This window comes from Haliotis rufescens, unplaced genomic scaffold (genome assembly GCF_023055435.1).
Source record: "Haliotis rufescens isolate VD_foot unplaced genomic scaffold, xgHalRufe1.0.p SCAF_10, whole genome shotgun sequence".
Lineage (NCBI taxonomy): Eukaryota > Metazoa > Mollusca > Gastropoda > Lepetellida > Haliotidae > Haliotis > Haliotis rufescens.
This window is the reverse complement of record NW_025963780.1, coordinates 36,191,757-36,212,456: the sequence shown is the minus strand read 5'-3', so window position 1 is coordinate 36,212,456 and position 20,700 is coordinate 36,191,757. Positions and strand designations below refer to the sequence as shown.

Below are 20,700 nucleotides of genomic sequence, written 5' to 3'. Positions count from 1 at the left end.
TTAAATTACAAACAATTGATATATCATGGTGTCGGCCTTGCTTGACAAGGGTATAAGTATCTATACTCAAACGTCTTTACAGTGAATAAATATGTTGTTATCCATAAATTGTGTCTACTTTACATGGTTGCAGCCAATTCTCAAATTAGGAATAAATGTGGTTGATAGCATGAGTAACAAGCCACATCATTGGGGTATAATGTCACACAATCAGCCAGGTTATTGCTACCAGGTGATCTCAATTTCTGAGAGGTAGTATGTAGTCTCAGACAAATTTACAGTCAAAGCCAGTTTGATTCAAGTGACATTTATTTGTCTGCTACCTCCCACTTTGTGAAGTGTAACAATGGAACAGTACCACTACCCTATTTAGAGAGTGAGTGAGTGAGTTGGGTTTAACTCCGCTTTGAACAGTATTCCAGTTACATCACAGCTGTCAGCTTATTGTGGGAGGAAAGCACGAAATGATGCAGGAGTCAGACGTTTACCACTTCGGTGAAACCCACGAGCACGGGTATGGTGCTGACAAACCTAGAAACATAATTGGGGCGAACCGGGATTCGAACCCACAATCATAGGTTTCTGGCGTGCCCAAGGGACGCAACTCTGCACAGCGACTTGCGGCGCCTTAGACTACTGGGCCACTCGTGCCCCCCATTTAGAGAGAAACAAGTCCTTATTTCACACATGACACTAATTACAACACTTGACCCTACAAGGGATGACTGAAAAGTTCTGAGTCTCACTATGATGGACTACTAATATTTGTTTTTCCAACATAATCCCCTCCGAGACAGTTCTTGCTTCAAGTTTAGGAAGAAGGTGGGAAATCTACGGTGCCAAATCTGGTGAATACGGAGGAAGTTGAAAGCCACAGTCGTGCATTACAGCCATAGCTTACCATGACAACAATAGACATGTGCACAGGTGCTTGTCCTGCTTGGACAACACATCTTTAGTGAGTTTTCCACGAGTTTTAGCCCTGCTTTTCTTACACAGTTGCCTCAGCAGATCAGAATAATATTGGTCATTAATGGTCTGACCTTTTCAGAGGTTGGCCACGATTAGGATTCCTTTGGAGTCCCAGAAAAACTAAGCCATAGCTCTGGCAGCTGATGGAGATGTTCCACTGAATTGACTGATTATGTTCAAACGCAGCCTGAAAGCATGGGAAGAATTGTACTTAATACGGGAAACTTGTTAAGTGTGCACTACACACCCATCGTAGTTTGGTAACGTTTCAGCCACCACCCTTATACAGCAAACGGGCACCTGTCTGTGGAGCCGTCACCCTCATGGGAATATTGATGGTTGGAGGTAACTTCGTAACCAAACCAATTCGTACCACTCCCAACTCGTAGACAAAACTCACGGTGTATTCGTTGACAAAACAAATACAATTGAGAAAAGAACTGAACAATGATTTATTAGTGATTACATATAAGTATTGAGTTATTACGTGGCAAATATATTTCAAATCCTAAATTTTAATTGGTAATAAATATTTGTTGCATTATGACCTGGTGTGATGTGATATGCAAGTACTTACTTACTTATATTGGATATTTAACGTGCGCTTTCCAACTGCAAGCGTATGTCGCTGTTGATGTTGCATTAAGTGTTTAAGAGGTCGCCTTCTGCCTAGGCAATTTCGGCTGACCTGTCCCTCTTTGGGACTCCTGTGTGTGAGAAGGGTACACATTTCTATTGTGAGTTTGGTGTTTACATAATTTCTGTTTTTGTATTGATATGATTTCTTTTTTCTTATATTGATATGATTTCATTTTTATCCTTGGCTGCTCTGTTTATATACGTTCGAGTAGCTGTCCATCTCTCAGAAATAGAGTTAGTTTGGCCTTCGCTATTGCATCTCTTGGCTTTAGGAGATCTATGACAGATAGCGGATCTAACTGCAATTCTTGTTTTAACCTAGCCCGGGCTGGGGCATGGTCATGACATTCTAGTAACACGTGATCAATGGTTTCAGCCTGATTGCAAGATGAACAAACCTTGTCATAGTGTTTTTTGAGACCAAGTCTGAGGCGTGAGATAGAAATTTCAATTTTCCTTTCATTTGAGTATGAGTTTGGCTTTTGTTGGACCTTGGGTTGAATTTTGTATAGCCATCTGCCGATCTTACTTGCGTCCCATTGGGCTTGCCATCTTTCTGCTATGGAGGCTTTGATTTTGATTTTTATCTCTAGTTTACTAAAGGGAATATGCTGTATATCCGCTTTGTCTAGAGCTAGCTTCGCCAGTGAGTCTGCTTTTTCATTTCCATGAATATCTATGTGGGAGGGGATCCAACACAGATCCATCTGTTGCCCTTGGTCTGATAGTTTTGTATATTCGTATAGAATATTGTTGACAGTGTTTGGCCTGGAGTTTGAGTTTCTGCCACTGATGGCCTAAAGTGCACTTAGCGAGTCTGATAGGACAACTGCCTTTGCTTCCGGAAGTTCCGGTATGAGTTTGAGTGCATGATGAATTGCCTCCAATTCAGCCGTGAATACTGACTGACCATCAGGCAAGCGAACTGAATGTGCTTGGGGTTTGGAGCTGTGGATATGGATCCCGTAACCAGCACTGTTGTTGATAGGATTCTTGGATCCATCAGTGTATATATGGGCCCAGCTGTCCCAGGTAGTTTGAATTTTAGTGAAAGCTACTGATCGTAGCAGGGTTGGGTTTTCTTTTTTAGTGACTTCTGATGTTAAAGCAGTGTCAACTTTGGGAGTTTTTAAAGTCCAGGGAGGGTGTAACCCTTTGTAGTGACTTTCTGGAGGCTGAATGTCATCACAATTGTGACTTCGAATGAGTTCACGTACTAATATCCCAGATGAGTATGTGAGGAATTGTTTCGAGCTAGGGCTTCATCTCGAGTGTTTTGGCCTTGCCATATCTTTTTAACCAAAGGGTTTGATGTTCGTCCCCAGAACGATAATATTGCCTGCTCTCTTCTTAGTTTCAATGGGAGTTCTCCCGTTTCTACTTGTAGTGCTTCTAGTGAGGTGCCTGTTGCTGCGCCTGTGGCCAGCATTAGGGCTTTGTATTGTATTCTATCTAGGCGCCTCAAGACAGTATTTGATGCTGAATGAAAAGCCTCACAACCATAGTCAATTTTTTATCTGATAAGAGATTTGTAGAGGTCCAGGTGAGTGACCCTCGATGTGCCCCAAGATGTGCCTGAAATTGCCCGTAATACGTTCAGGTCTTTTTGACATCTGTTTTCCACATATTCTATATGTTTGCGCCAAGTGAGGTGTTGATCAAGGATCACCCCGAGAAATATTGCAGATTTTTCGAATTTGATAGGTTTGCCTGTTATGGAGACACGGGGTATCATAGCATCTTTCCCCCGGCGTTTGAATAGAACTCCAACAGTATGTCGCACACGGGATATGCAAGTTCTACCAGTCATCCTTTATAGAGACAATTGCGGAAACACTAATTAGTATCCTTCTCAGTTTGGATCTATGGGTAATCCCATACCCCACTCCCATACCAATTGTCCTTCTCGGCTTGGATGTACTTACCTGATGTTTTGTTTTGTTTTATAATAGCAGTTTCGTTTGTTTGTTTGTTTGCTGTTTAACGCTGTACTCAGCAATATTCCAGCTATTTGGCGGAGGTCTGTAAATAATCAAGTATGGCCCAGACAATGCTGTGATTGACATTATGAGCATCGATCTATGCAATTGGGATACGATGACATGCAACAACCAAGTCAGCGAGCATGACCACCCAATCCTGTTAGTCGCCTCAAGCATGGGTTGACCCGGATCTTCACGGGTCCTATAATAGTAGTCACAAAGTATCCTGCAAATCCAATCAAAACAAAATTATAATAAAAGAAATTAGGAACTATTACGGTTCAATTCCGATATATAAAAAGTCTCCACGAATCACCGTTTCCCGAAAATAGAAATGTATTGGAAGTCGAATCGTTTTGCTCCCATAAATAGTTGGACCAAACAGATTAAACCCCGTCACTTTGACGAGATTCCGGTTTGGTTTTTTTCATATACATTCCCAATTTAAACCAAATTCAGCGCTAGCACAACAAGTGATTTTACCAGTAATCAGCTGGTAATGTAAATACGCTGTTCTCATTTTAACGCCCTATTAATAAACTATTCTTTCTGGTTCTGATCGAAACAATTTTAGCGTGGTGTGCACATATGTACTTACATTAGAGTTATCTCCCTTAGTAAACAAATCCACATGTCTTCTTGAGTTGCACTTCAGTTCTGTTCAGCTGCAGATGGCAAATACTTCATCAATACATTCACGAATGACGTAACTCGTCGTTAGGTGACCAACGCAGATGGCAGCATCTCCAGAGAAGTCAGAAAAGGGATGTAAGATATTGATAATCGAAGCTTTTTATGGCGGATCTCACAAGCAGTTGGTTGATCTGTTGTTTGACAAACTGACGGGGTGTGTTCGATACACTTTGCCAGCCAAGAAGTGGCACTGGAGAGCCAGGACGTCTGCCCTCTATTTCAGTCAAAGGGTGCCACAATGTGCAGAGTTTCGGTACGTTACTTACGATTTCCAGTGTTAGAAATCAAATATTTACGTCATTTCGCTAAATTAAGCTGATTCCGATGTTGTAAAGTCCCTTTAGTATAGCGACTTCTCATTTCAATTCTGTGGATATGCTACGTGTTGTGTCACTAGTTAGTATTACCAAACAATGTGCATTTTATGTCTGTAATATAACTATTGTTATTACACTGACCAATTATATTCCGAGTTACATATGGCCCTTAATGAAATTGCAGGTAAGAATGGGTCTTCACGAGCTACACTGTATGCTGGTCATAATTAAGAGACTACTAAATGGATCCGATGGTCTGACTCGATGATTTGGTTGATTGCATGTCATTGTTCCCTGAAAGGGTGATTCTTTGCTCATAATATCAATCACTGGTTTGTCTGGTCCAGATTCAATTATTTAGAGGCTGTCATCACTTAACAGGTATGTTGCTGAGTGCATGCAAGGTTAAACAAAAAATACATTCACAAGGTGAACAATCATTACATGAAATGGTTGGTATAAGAAGTCAAGAGGGATTAAATACTGTTTTTGATTTTGATAAATAACTTTCATTAATTTCTCCTATCCATACAGAGTATTATTCACCAGCTCAGTCCTGAATTTGGCAGAGTTATCTGCCCTTAGACCTGACCTTGGGCGACTTAGAAAGGTCCTGTACTTCCATGAGAACCAGCTGGTCTACCCCGTCCGGAAACAGCAGAACAGAGACTTCCAGTATGGATATAATCAAATATTGTCAAGGTTCGTTCACTCTGTAGTATGCTATATCTTCATCTAACAACTTTAGGAAGGGTTCAGAGGTCTAATTTTATGGGCTTTTAGAATCAAACACTCTTCTACTATGAGTAAACTTAAAAGTAAAAACACATAAAATTACCTTATTTAAATCAGGAATCAGATTCCTGTTGCCACTGCAATTACAACACAGAATTGTGTCCCTTTGTTGTGCTAGGATGGGCTGTTCGTAGTTTTCAAATATCAACTTCACCTTGGTTATGATCCTTGATTTGCCAGGACCATACCACCATACTCAAACTCAGTAAGTTCACCAAACAAACAGTGTGAATCTGCAGTCACTGTTAGCTTTCATTCCACATTTATTTGATCAGATGCTCTAATTTATGATTAAAATATGTCTTCCACAGGAGTAATCACTTGGGTGAGATTACCCAATATCACTACAATGAAATTACATCACAATGTTTTGCAGACCATTACGACTCCATCTGTTACCATGTCATCACAATCAAATGACATCACGGATCTCTCTGCTATTGCATCTTCTCGAGGCAAGTGAGTTAACTGACTTTAAAAGTCCATTTTCCCCTTTGCCGAACTAGGCTGGTATTATGGAGTTATATTTTGGCTTGATTAATAAATCTATGCATAGTCCAATCAAAATCGCGTAATGAAATCGAAATCCGGTTTGAAAACTGTCATGCAGATTTAGGTCTGATGCAGGATTTGCAAATGAGGTGCACCGCCAACTCGGCGTCAGCAGATATTTTCCGTTTTATTACAATATAGATCCTGATTATTGATCACATCGTCTTGACTGGGCACCGCCATTTTGTTTGAAGCAAATGCATGTGATACAAGAGGTGGAATCTGATTGGTCAATAGGAGAGGCATAGAAGGGACACAACTCGTAAAAAACACTGGTAGTGCTACAATCTCGCCCAGATATTCCAGACTAGTTCGGCAAGGGTGGAAACTGGACTTTTATAGTCAGTTAACTCGGGAAGATGCTGCCATTGAAGCTGGTTAGCTGTACTTTTGCAAACTCAGGACACTGGTTATTACTGTTTAGGAGAATACCTGTATGTTGTAATATGACTGAAACAATTTACAAAACAGCATTAAACCCAGTTTATTCTTTAAGCTGATGCTAAATTACTATTCAAATGAGCATTTGTCAAAACTCACTCAGAAAATTTAAGCTGTTTATTTTATTTTGTTTTAATGCAGCCTGGTCGCAGACATTGTCCTATTCAACTCCACATACAACAGAGATTCCTTTCTGGATAACATATCATCCTTCCTCAAGCTGATGCCAGACCACAGACCCAAGGGTCTAGCAGAACAGATCAGACCAAAGTGTCAGGTTCTGTACTTTCCCCTGTCCTTCATGTGCCCAGGTTATGGTAAGACACAGAACACAGATGCCTCATTGATGCAGGGAACACCTCACAGTGCTGACCCTCACACAGAAGGAGACTGCCCATATGGTGACCCTCACACAGAAACAGACAGCCCATATAGTGACCCTCAGACAGAAACAGACAGCCCATATAGTGACCCTCAGACAGAAACAGACCGCCCATATAGTGACCCTCAGACAGAAACAGACAGCCGTTATAGTGACCCTCAGACAGAAACAGACCGCCCATATAGTGACCCTCAGATAGAAGGAGACAGCCCATATAGTGACCCTCAGACAGAAGTGAAGTGTCCACATCGTGACCCACACGAAAACCAGCCTTGTTCCAAAACAGGAAAACGAAATCCAATTCCACCAAGACAGGGGGGACCTGATGTGCCAAATGTTGAACCTGTTTCGGTGAATGATGACATAGGAATGTGTAAACCTGCACTGGAACTGTGTAGTGACTCACCGCAGAGCATCCAAGGTAAAACAGGCAGTGATGTTAGTGATGCAGCCAAGATGCATGGCGACCTGGAGATACGTGGCGACCTGGGGATACGTGGCGACCTGGGGATAATTGGCGACCAGGAGATGCATGAAGCAGTTGAGGCTGGTGATGGACTGTGTTGTGTGTCACAGAGCTCTTTCAGTGTTAGAGGACAGACACTGCAGATGAAGAGTCAGCGTGATGCCGGTGACAGGCCACTTCATATTGTGTGGGCACACAGATGGTGAGTCAGTGTGGTACAGGTGACAGGCCACTTCATATTGTGTGGGCACACAGATGGTGAGTCAGTGTGGTACCGGTGACAGGCCACTTCATATTGTGTGGGCACACAGATGGTGAGTCAATGTGGTACCGGTGACAGGCCAATTCATATTGTGTGGGCACACAGATGGTGAGTTAATGTAGTACCGGTGACAGGCCACTTCATATTGTGTGGGCACACAGATGGTGAGTCAGTGTGGTACAGGTGACAGACCACTTCATATTGTGTGGGCACACAGATGGTGAGTCAGTGTGGTACAGGTGACAGGCCACTTCATATTGTGTGGGCACACAGATGGTGAGTCAGTGTGGTACAGGTGACAGGCCACTTCATATTGTGTGGGCACACAGATGGTGAGTCAGTGTGGTACAGGTGACAGGCCACTTCATATTGTGTGGGCACACAGATGGTGAGTCAGTGTGGTACCGGTGACAGGCCACTTCATATTGTGTGGGCACACAGATGGTGAGTCAGTGTGGTACAGGTCCCAGGCCACTTCATATTGTGTGGGCACACAGATGGTGAGTCAGTGTGGTGCAGGTGACAGGCCACTTCATATTGTGTGGGCACACAGATGGTGAGTCAGTGTGGTACGGGTGACAGGCCACTTCATATTGTGTGGGCACACAGATGGTGAGTTAATGTAGTACCGGTGACAGGCCACTTCATATTGTGTGGGCACACAGATGGTGAGTCAGTGTGGTACAGGTGACAGACCACTTCATATTGTGTGGGCACACAGATGGTGAGTCAGTGTGGTACCGGTGACAGGCCACTTCATATTGTGTGGGCACACAGATGGTGAGTCAGTGTGGTACAGGTGACAGACCACTTCATATTGTGTGGGCACACAGATGGTGAGTCAGTGTGGTGCAGGTGACAGACCACTTCATATTGTGTGGGCACACAGATGGTGAGTCAGTGTGGTACAGGTGACAGACCACTTCATATTGTGTGGGCACACAGATGGTGAGTCAGTGTGGTACAGGTGACAGACCACTTCATTTTGTGTGGGCACACAGATGGTGAGTGAGTGTGGTACCGGTGACAGGCCACTTCATATTGTGTGGGCACACAGATGGTGAGTCAGTGTGGTACAGGTGACAGGCCACTTCATATTGTGTGGGCACACAGATGGTGAGTCAGTGTGGTACCGGTGACAGGCCACTTCATATTGTGTGGGCACACAGATGGTGAGTCAGTGTGGTACAGGTGACAGGCCACTTCATATTGTGTGGGCACACAGATGGTGAGTCAGTGTGGTACAGGTGACAGGCCACTTCATATTGTGTGGGTACACAGATGGTGAGTCAGTGTGGTACCGGTGACAGGCCACTTCATATTGTGTGGGCACACAGATGGTGAGTCAGTGTGGTGCAGGTGACAGGCCACTTCATATTGTGTGGGCACACAGATGGTGAGTCAGTGTGGTACAGGTGACAGGCCACTTCATATTGTGTGGGCACACAGATGGTGAGTCAGTGTGGTACCGGTGACAGGCCACTTCATATTGTGTGGGCACACAGATGGTGAGTCAGTGTGGTACCGGTGACAGGCCACTTCATATTGTGTGGGCACACAGATGGTGAGTCAGTGTGGTACAGGTGACAGGCCACTTCATATTGTGTGGGCACACAGATGGTGAGTCAGTGTGGTACAGGTGACAGACCACTTCATATTGTGTGGGCACACAGATGGTGAGTCAGTGTGGTACAGGTGACAGGCCACTTCATATTGTGTGGGCACACAGATGGTGAGTCAGTGTGGTACAGGTGACAGGCCACTTCATATTGTGTGGGCACACAGATGGTGAGTCAGTGTGGTACAGGTGACAGGCCACTTCATATTGTGTGGGCACACAGATGGTGAGTCAGTGTGGTACCGGTGACAGGCCACTTCATATTGTGTGGGCACACAGATGGTGAGTCAGTGTGGTACAGGTCCCAGGCCACTTCATATTGTGTGGGCACACAGATGGTGAATCAGTGTGGTGCAGGTGACAGGCCACTTCATATTGTGTGGGCACACAGATGGTGAGTCAGTGTGGTACGGGTGACAGGCCACTTCATATTGTGTGGGCACACAGATGGTGAGTTAATGTAGTACCGGTGACAGGCCACTTCATATTGTGTGGGCACACAGATGGTGAGTCAGTGTGGTACAGGTGACAGACCACTTCATATTGTGTGGGCACACAGATGGTGAGTCAGTGTGGTACCGGTGACAGGCCACTTCATATTGTGTGGGCACACAGATGGTGAGTCAGTGTGGTACAGGTGACAGACCACTTCATATTGTGTGGGCACACAGATGGTGAGTCAGTGTGGTGCAGGTGACAGACCACTTCATATTGTGTGGGCACACAGATGGTGAGTCAGTGTGGTACAGGTGACAGACCACTTCATATTGTGTGGGCACACAGATGGTGAGTCAGTGTGGTACAGGTGACAGACCACTTCATTTTGTGTGGGCACACAGATGGTGAGTCAGTGTGGTACCGGTGACAGGCCACTTCATATTGTGTGGGCACACAGATGGTGAGTCAGTGTGGTACAGGTGACAGACCACTTCATATTGTGTGGGCACACAGATGGTGAGTCAGTGTGGTACCGGTGACAGGCCACTTCATATTGTGTGGGCACACAGATGGTGAGTCAGTGTGGTACAGGTGACAGGCCACTTCATATTGTGTGGGCACACAGATGGTGAGTCAGTGTGGTACAGGTGACAGGCCACTTCATATTGTGTGGGTACACAGATGGTGAGTCAGTGTGGTACCGGTGACAGGCCACTTCATATTGTGTGGGCACACAGATGGTGAGTCAGTGTGGTGCAGGTGACAGGCCACTTCATATTGTGTGGGCACACAGATGGTGAGTCAGTGTGGTGCAGGTGACAGGTCACTTCATATTGTGTGGGCACACAGATGGTGAGTCAGTGTGGTGCTGGTGACAGGTCACTTCATATTGTGTGGGCACACAGATGGTGAGTCAGTGTGGTGCTGGTGACAGGCCACTTCATATTGTGTGGGCACACAGATGGTGAGTCAATGTGGTACCGGTGACAGGCCACTTCATATTGTGTGGGCACACAGATGGTGAGTCAGTGTGGTACAGGTGAAAGGCCACTTCATATTGTGTGGGCACACAGATGGTGAGTCAGTGTGATGCCGGTGACAGGCCACTTCATTTTGTGTGGGCACACAGATGGTGAGTCAGTGTGGTACCGGTGACAGGCCACTTCATATTGTGTGGGCACACAGATGGTGAGTCAGTGTGGTACCGGTGACAGGCCACTTCACATTGTGATGGCACACAGATGGTGAGTCAGTGTGGTGCTGGTGACAGGCCACTTCATATTGTGTGGGCACACAGATGGTGAGTCAGTGTGGTGCTGGTGACAGGCCACTTCATATTGTGTGGGCACACAGATGGTGAGTCAGTGTGGTACAGGTGACAGGCCACTTCATATTGTGTGGGCAGAACCATCTCTGTTAGAAATTATTTTCAGTAAGCATCCATCTCTGTAAGAAAATATTGCTAATATACAGATTTCCTTCCTTGTTGAAAAAGCTGTGAGACAAACAAAAATGCTGTTCCATCGGACCTTTAGTAGTGCAATAACCTCATCTCATTTCACCTCAATTCACCTCACCTCACCTCACCTAATCTCACCTCACTTCTCTTCACCTCACCTCACCTCACCTAATCTCACTTCACTTCACCTCACCTCACCTAATCTCACTTCACTTCACCTCACCTCACCTCATCTCATTTCACCTCACTTCACCTCACCTCACGTAATCTCACTTCACCTCACCTCATCTCACCTAACCTAATCTCACTTCACTTCACCTCACCTCATCTCATTTCACCTCACTTCACCTCATCTCACTTCACCTCACTTCACCTCATCTCACTTCACCTCATCTCACTTCACCTCATCTCACTTTACTTCATCTCATCTCACCTCACCTCATCTCACTTCACTTCACTTCACCTCACTTCACCTCATCTCACTTCACCTCACCTCACTTCACCTCACCTCACCTCACCTAATCTCACCTCACCTCACCTAATCTCACTTCACCTCACCTCACCTCACCTCACCTAATCTCACTTCACCTCACCTCACCTCACCTAATCTCACTTCACTTCACCTCACCTCATTTCACCTCATCTCATTTCACCTCATTTCACCTCACTTCACCTCATCTCACTTCACCTCACCTCATCTCACTTCACCTCACCTCACTTCACCTCACCTCACTTCACTTCACTTACCTCATCTCACTTCACCTCATCTCACTTCACTTCACCTCACTTCACCTCATCTCACTTCACCTCATCTCACTTCACCTCACCTCACCTAATCTCACCTCACTTCACCTCACCTCACCTCACCTAATCTCACTTCACCTCACCTCACCTAATCTCACTTCACCTCACCTCATCTCATTTCACCTCACTTCACCTCACCTCACCTAATCTCACTTCACCTCACCTCACCTAATCTCACTTCACTTCACCTCACCTCATTTCACCTCATCTCATTTCACCTCACTTAGCCTCATATCACTTCACCTCACCTCATCTCACTTCACCTCATCTCACCTCACCTAACTTCACCTCATCTCACTTCACCTCACCTCATCTCACTTCACCTCACTTCACCTCACCTCACCTAATCTCACCTCACCTCACCTCACCTAATCTCACTTCACTTCACCTCACCTCACCTAATCTCACTTCACTTCACCTCACCCACTTTACCTCATCTCATTTCACCTCACTTCACCTCACCTCACCTAATCTCACTTCACTTCACCTCACCTCATTTCACCTCATCTCATTTCACCTCACTTCACCTCACCTCACCTAATCTCACTTCACTTCACCTCACCTCATTTCACCTCATCTCATTTCACCTCACTTCACCTCATCTCACTTCACTTCACCTCACTTCACCTCATCTCACTTCACCTCACTTCACTTCACTTCACTTCACCTCACCTCATCTCACTTCACCTCATCTCATCTCACCTCACTTCACCTCATCTCACTTCACTTCACCTCACTTCACCTCACTTCACCTCATCTCACTTCACCTTACCTCACTTCACCTCATCTCACTTCACCTCACCTCACCTCACCTGTACATGGTATATGGAGAGAGTGAGTGAATCCAGTGATGTTTGTTTGCAGGGAACATGACAAAGATCCAGACACATTCTTCCAAGCACTGTTCCGTCTCCATGACGAAGGATATCGGTTCCAGGTTGCGGTGATGGGAGAGACGTATACAGATGTACCAGGTAAGAGCGTCTGTTGTGGGTTGCACAAGAGTGATTATTCCTTCTCCATGACAACAGACATCACTTCAGGCATCTCGGATGCGGAAGACGTACACAGATGTACCAGGTATGTGTGTACGTTGTGTGCAGTCTGTGCCCAAAACCTTCGGTGTAGGTTCTAACACCCTTATCAAGCAAGTGATATCTTGCTTCATAACGGTGTTAGATGGTGTCGCTATGATTGTATTTAAGAAGTTGTTCATCCATATATCTTATCCTTACTTAACTTGCATAAACGTTCATTCAACAGAGTTTTATTCCATCTTCCAGTCTGATGGGGCTGGGTGTTGTAACAGTGAATTATGGATAATAACGTCTTTTCTCTTTCGTACAACGTTTCTGGGTTACTTCTTGCTTCCTGCTTCTTCATCAGGTGAATACTGGTTAAGGGCATTAAGTTGTTATCTTTGTACAGTCACGATTAATCGTACCTCGTGTAAACCAATATATGATATGATATGATATATATATTTCCTATCCTATCCTATCCTATCCTATCCTATCCTATCCTATCCTATCCTATCCTATCCTATCCTATCCTATCCTATCCTATCCTATCCTATCCTATCCTATCCTATCTCCTATCTATAGGATAGGATAGGATAGGATAGGATAGGATAGGATATGTTTACACGAGGTATGATTAATTGTTACTGTACAAAGATAACAACTTAACGAGGCAGTTAATTGGATTAATAGGAGAGAAGTCAGTTAAGTACAATGAAAACAGAACAGAACAGCACTTTGTTTCTCTCAGGCTGAGGTACAAACAGTATTTCACATTGCAGAGGACAGAGGTTAATTCAGATTTTTTTGCAATTTTCATTATACAGTGCAATGTCATGAAGTGTCAATTTTGTTTAATTTGGAGTTTCATTTGAAACTATTTTAATCTGCAGAAATCTTTTCTGAAGCAAAGTTCAAGTTAGGTGATCACATCATCACATGGGGTTACCAGGGCAACAAGAGGGACTACTACTCCACCCTACAGTCGGCTGATGTTGCCGTGTCAACCGCCCTGCATGAGTTCTTTGGTGTTGCTATGTACGTATTTCTGTTCAAGTGAAGAGGGGTATAATAGTTACAGATGAATTCTTGAGTGGGTGTGTCTATAATAAGCAGCATAAAACCAGAAACATTACAATAATTCACATGAAAAGCAAGTGTCTGTCACTAACTCATGTGATATACTTTCATGACAAGTAACACAACTACCAAATGGAACAAATTCTGGATGATTTGCATGAAGCGATTTGGTCCCTGTTACCTCAAGAAACAATAACCCATGGAAACATGAACCCACTGGAGCCCCATGACCCTAGGAAACATGAACCCACTGAGGCCCCGTGTTCCAAGGAAACATGAACCCACTGGAGCCCCATGTCCCCAGGGAACATGAACCCATTGAGGCCCCATGCCCCCTAGAAACATGAACCCACTGAGGCCCCATACCTCCAGGAAACATGAACCCACTGGAGCCCCATGTCACCAGGAAACATGAACCCACTGGAGCCCCATGTCACCAGGAAACATGAACCCACTGGAGCCCCATACCTCCAGGAAACATGAACCCACTGAGGCCCCATGTCCCCTAGAAACATGAACCCACTGAGGCCCCATGTCCCCAGCAAACATGAACCCACTGAGGCCCCATGCCCCCTAGAAACATGAACCCACTGAGGCCCCATACCTCCAGGAAACATGAACCCACTGGAGCCCCATACCTCCAGGAAACATGAACCCACTGGAGCCCCATACCTCCAGGAAACATGAACCCACTGAGGCCCCATGTCCCCAGGAAACATGAACCCACTGAGGCCCCATGCCCCCTAGAAACATGAACCCACTGAGGCCCCATACCTCCAGGAAACATGAACCCACTGGAGCCCCATACCTCCAGGAAACATGAACCCACTGAGGCCCCATGTCCCCAGGAAACATGAACCCACTGAGGCCCCGTGTTCCCAGGAAACATGAACCCACTGAGGCCCCATGTCCCCAGGAAACATGAACCCACTGGAGCCCCATACCTCCAGGAAACATGAACCCACTGAGGCCCCATGTCCCCAGGAAACATGAACCCACTGAGGCCCCATGTCCCCAGGAAACATGAACCCACTGAGGCCCCGTGTTCCCAGGAAACATGAACCCACTGAGGCCCCATGTCCCCAGGAAACATGAACCCACTGAGGCCCCATGTCCCCAGGAAACATGAACCCACTGAGGCCCCATGTCCCCAGGAAACATGAACCCACTGAGGCCCCATGCCCCCTAGAAACATGAACCCACTGAGGCCCCATACCTCCAGGAAACATGAACCCACTGGAGCCCCATACCTCCAGGAAACATGAACCCACTGAGGCCCAGTGTCCCCAGGAAACATGAACCCACTGGAGCCCCATACCTCCAGGAAACATGAACCCACTGAGGCCCCATGTCCCCAGGAAACATGAACCCACTGGAGCCCCATACCTCCAGGAAACATGAACCCACTGAGGCCCCATGTCCCCAGGAAACATGAACCGACTGAGGCCCAGTGTCCCCAGGAAACATGAACCCACAGGAGCCCCATGTCCCAGGAAACATGAACCCACTGAGGCCCCATGTCCCCAGGAAACATGAACCCACTGAGGCCCCATGTCCCCAGGAAACATGAACCGACTGAGGCCCAATGACCCCAGGAAACATGAACCCACTGAGGCCCCATGTCCCCAGGAAACATGAACCCACTGAGGCCCCATACCTCCAGGAAACATGAACCCACTGAGGCCCCATACCTCCAGGAAACATGAACCCACTGAGGCCCAATGACCCCAGGAAACATGAACCCACTGAGGCCCCATGTCCCCAGGAAACATGAACCCACTGGAGCCCCATACCTCCAGGAAACATGAACCCACTGAGGCCCAATGACCCCAGGAAACATGAACCCACTGAGGCCCCATGTCCCCAGGAAACATGAACCCACTGAGGCCCCATGTCCCCAGGAAACATGAACCCACTGAGGCCCCGTGTTCCCAGGAAACATGAACCCACTGAGGCCCCGTGTTCCCAGGAGAGCTTCAACGAATGAGATTCAAATATGTAAAAACACTTTTAGTTTTCAGTGTGGCAAAGATACTAGTGTATTGGTGGTGTACTGGTGGTGTACTGGTGGTTTATTGTGGTGTACTGGTGGTGTACTGGTGGTGTATTGGTGGTTTATTGTGGTGTACTGGTGGTGTATTGGTGGTGTACTGATGGTGTATTGATGGTGTACTGGTGGTGTATTGAAGGTGTATTGGTGGTGTACTGGTGGTTTATTGAAGGTGTACTGGTGGTGTACTGGTGGTGTATTGGTGGTGTACTGATGGTGTACTGGTGGTGTACTGGTGGTGTACTGGTGGTGTATTGATGGTGTACTGGTGGTGTATTGATGGTTTATTGAAGGTATACTGGTGGTGTATTGATGGTGTACTGGTGGTGTATTGATGGTGTACTGCTGGTGTACTGGTGGTGTATTGGTGGTGTACTGGTGTAGTATTCATGGTGTATTGATGGTGTACTGGTGGTGTATTGGTGGTGTATAGATGGTGTATCGATGGTGTACTGGTGGTGTACTGGTGGTGTATCGATGGTGTATCGATGGTGTACTGGTGGTGTACTGGTGGTGTCTGATGTTGCAGGCTGGAGGCTGTACACTGTGGGTGCTATCCTCTGTGTCCTGACAACTTGGTGTATCCAGAAATATTCCCAGGTAGGACTGTTATCATGAACTTCTGCCATGAGTCGTCCGTCGGTCCATCCATCCACATAATTTAGTCCTCCAGTGAAGAGCAAGGTCCAATCTTTGGATTGTTGGTCTGGTCCAGATAATCCAGGGATTGATAGTATGAGCAACGAGCCACGAAATTCGAAAATGATGACATGCAGTAGACCAAGTTTCTGAGTATGACCACCCAATCTATTTGGTCGCCTCTTATGACCAGCATAGATTGCCATTGGTACAAATTCTAACTCTAATCCCCACAGGGAACACTTTTCAAAGCAGCATGCGTGTGTATTTCGTGTTAGAACATGTCCTCAGCAACCCATATTCTGATGGAGTGCATCATTGTTCACAATATCAATCACGGAATTGTCTGGTCCAGACTTGATTATTAACAGGCCACTGTTATATAACTAGAATATTACAGATTTGGACATTAAACAACAAACAATCATTAACATTCAGCAGCAATTGTTACTAGATAGAATCATTTAAACCTTCCCCACAATAATAAGCATTAGCAGCATCAGCAAGGGAGATCACTCTAACATGACTGTTCTGAGTTTCAGCCCAGTGTCTTTACAGAACCCCAACACAGTTGTACAAGAGACTTCGGGAATATTGCCGAAAACCTCACCTTGCCCGAACTCAGAGACCACAGGTATCCCCAGTACAAATCTGTATTATATTTTAAAAGGGGACCAAATATATATTTTGCAATGTTTATGTGTTAATTTCTTGGGGACACCACGTTTTAAGACTTGTGTTTCGGAGCCTTGAAGATCCGGGTTAGACCAGGTCTTCACCAACCCATGCTTGCCGTAAAAGGTGACTATGCTTGTCGTAAGAGGCGACTAACAGGATCGGGTGTTCATGTTCGCTGACATGGTTGATGCACGTCATCGTATCCCAATTGCGTAGATTGATGCTCATGTATAAATCACTGGTTTGTCTGGCCCAGACTCAATTATTTACAGACTGCCGTCATATAGCTGGAATATTGCTGAGTGCAGCGATAAACAGCAAACAAACAATCAAAACTTTCATTTCTGGTGTATGTATGTGTTCCTGGTCATCTGTCATCGGATGAGTGGTGTTGTTAGGGTTATATGTACTTACACTAGGGGTTGTGACACCACTTTAAAGACCTGTAAACACTGTTGGTCCATAGGCTGAATACACCTGGTCGAGATGCGATCTCAGCACCTGGCACTTGAGATTGTCCCATTCTAGCCCAATCTCATTCAAATCAGATCTTAGTTCTCGCTACCGCTAAACAAAGATCTGAGGACATCCCATTACAGGTCACGTCAGAACGACCTTTCATCTGACCAATCAGAGCATCGCTTACCTGATTATGAACGTGACAGTCGGAATGTGATTTCTAATCATGCAACCTCGGAAACTTTAACTCTGAAAGATAGTTACGGGTTTAACAACTGAATCCATACAATCTAGACCATCTATTAGCCATTCCAGAATGTTCTTTTGTTCAGGTTTCAAATTTGTAATCGAGAATTTGTCAAAATATGTTTCGAAGCGTAGTCGCCAATTAGAATTAGTGCAGTAAAGCACGAGAAAGCTGCCTTCTGATTCGTCATTCCATTGGTTGGTCAATGTTTGTGCAAGGTCGGTCTGACATGACCTGTAAAGGGATGTCCTCAGATCTTTGTTTAGCGGTAGCGAGAACTAAGATATGATTTAAATGAGATTGATTCTAGCTGGATGACCTAATCACATGGTCTCGATTGGTTCCCAACAACCTATGCACTGATGACATGGCATGTTCTCGTTCGCCCACGACATGGATCGTTGCTCACAATATCAATCACTGGATTGTTTAGTCCAAGTTTGAATATTTACAGGCAGTAACATTGCTGAGTTCTTCATTAAACAACAGACAAACACACCTAATTACAGGGAGACATGGTATTACGACCTCCAGGACCCACTTGCACAAAGTGATCTCAGCGCGAAGATGATCGTAACTCTCATACTTTAACATAGGCTTACAATAGTCTTAGCGCTAAGATCCCTTTGTGCAAGTGGGCCCAGACAGACATAAGCCCACTTGTCATCATATTCCACACAAGATTCATTCAGTCAATTATTTTATGGCATAATCACTGCCTTTACCTTTTTCAGATTGACCTCAACAGATTTAGATGGGAAACACTACAAGAAAAGTTTGAACAAGTTTTGTATGTTGACTAGAAAATAAACGTGAAGTGATATGTTTGTGTTTGTGTGTTTTAACACACATTCTCATTCCCCAAAATGTGACATATGGCTGACACATCATCATTGCTGAAACAGCTCCTTCTTTGGTGTGTCTGATCCCGACAGGTCCTTGATACTGTGCTGGTGTGTTTGGTGATAGATGTGAAGATTCCGCTGACTCACCCACCCACCCACTCACTCATTCACTCAAATCGCTGATAACATAACATAACATTAAATACAGGCACATAACAGATAATAGCGCTGGTGAAGACGTCCCTAAAATTCGGCCTTTCAAACAGCACAGCCTTGGGAGAGTCCGTGTGTTCACCCTCATCACTCTGCTTATCTTATTAAAGCTTGGCAATAAACCTCAACTCACTCACTCATTATATTGTGTACATGTGGTAGAAAAGTGTAAATTTATGAAAAACAGTATAACTTAAAACAAATAAACGACCAACAAACGAAACTTAAGTTGTCTCGATGTATTTGCTTTCATCTAGAGCACGATCGTTTGGTAAATGCAAACCTTCTTTTCCAAGAAGCTCAGCTATATCTGCGTGTGCCCTCTCTGATTGTTGTTGCTCTCCCGAAGTAAGCTTATCTGTTAAATACACAAACAAAACAAACAACGAAATATTTCTGTTGAAGCTATAGTACTCCACTCTCGGGGTTTGGCCTGTGCAAACAAGGGACATAACTCTGTTCGGATAAACATTTAAGGGAGCATATTACAGCAGCCTCACTTAATTTCGAGGCCTGTCTCATGGTCCCTGAACCATATTATTCTCCCCTTCATCCATCCTTTACTGAAGCAAGTCTAGATTTTCAGATTATCCCATCTCACTGAGGCTCCTTTTCAATTTAAATGGAGTTGTTTGTTTCTGTCAAAAGTAAAATTTGTTCAGCGACAGAGTTAGCCTATCAATTCCCAAGTGTAGGCTAAACCATAGCCTTGCTCCCAGGCTGTACTGAAAGATAAGTTCATGGATGTGTAGTAATTCTATTCTCCTAGTAGGCAAGTCTAGATAGGTAGACAGAACAAGGACGATAGTCTCTTATTGTGACAACTTAATCTTATTATTTATAGAATAGGGAAAACAGGACTTAAACTAATAATTATTGCCTTATAGACTTGTGCAAGTCTTGCCAAACCTGTCCGACTGGTTTTGACATAAACTGTATATTAACACTCTACCTGGCCTTATTTTGTTTCATTTTTTACAGACCCCCGCCGTGATATTGCTGGAATATTGCTAAAAGCGGTGTAAAACCATACTCACTCACTCACTCATTTTTTACATGTCAGTGTTGATTTTATATCTCCTTTAAGTCAATGGTGAAAAATGTATTTTATATGCGTTCTTTGCAATTAGAGTTTCGTTATTTTGTTGTTTAACGCTGTACTCAGCAACATTCCAGCTATATGACGGGGGTCTGTAAATAATCGAGTCTGGACCAGACAACCCAGTGATTTACATCATGAGCATCGATCCACGCGATTGGGATACGATGACATGCATCGAGCGAGCCTGACCACCCGATCCCGTAAGTCGTCTCTTTCGACAAGCATAGTCGGCTTTAGCGGCAAGTATGGGTTGTTAAAGACCTATTCTAACCCGGATCTTCACAGGTTCTTTGCAGTTAGATTACGATTACAAAATATAATGTAGGAACATCAAATACGGGTTATACAGAAATGTCTAAACTGATTGTATTCATTTTTTCAATTAATGAAGTGGACACAATGAAGGATATATCAACACAATAGTCTCCACAGTATCCCTGGGTTCCCCGAGCCTTATTTTAATATTTATGCCTATATTTGAATGTCGCTTTGGAGAGTTGCGTCCCTTGGGCGCGCCAGGAACCTATAAATGTGTGTTCGAATCCCAG

The 20,700-nt window shown here is 44.9% G+C and overlaps 1 protein-coding gene across 4 annotated transcripts; it reads left to right on the top strand.

The window, feature by feature from the left end:
- The first annotated feature begins 4,219 nt into the window (after positions 1–4,219).
- Positions 4,220–18,815, top strand: LOC124131048 (glycosyltransferase-like domain-containing protein 1). Of its 4 annotated transcripts, none has more exons than XM_046494126.2 (8): positions 4,220–4,539; positions 5,138–5,305; positions 6,533–7,441; positions 12,685–12,794; positions 13,733–13,877; positions 16,499–16,569; positions 17,167–17,242; positions 18,727–18,815. In XM_046494126.2, the coding sequence occupies exons 1-8, from the start codon at positions 4,328–4,330 to the stop codon at positions 18,800–18,802; spliced, it is 1,767 nt and encodes a 588-aa protein (XP_046350082.2). In that variant the 5' UTR covers positions 4,220–4,327; the 3' UTR covers positions 18,803–18,815. The 4 variants fall into 4 exon arrangements, with proteins under 4 accessions (XP_046350082.2, XP_046350081.2, XP_046350084.2 ...); XM_046494125.2 differs by having other exon boundaries at positions 17,151–17,242; XM_046494128.2 differs by lacking the exon at positions 13,733–13,877.
- Positions 18,816–20,700: the final 1,885 nt, after the last annotated feature.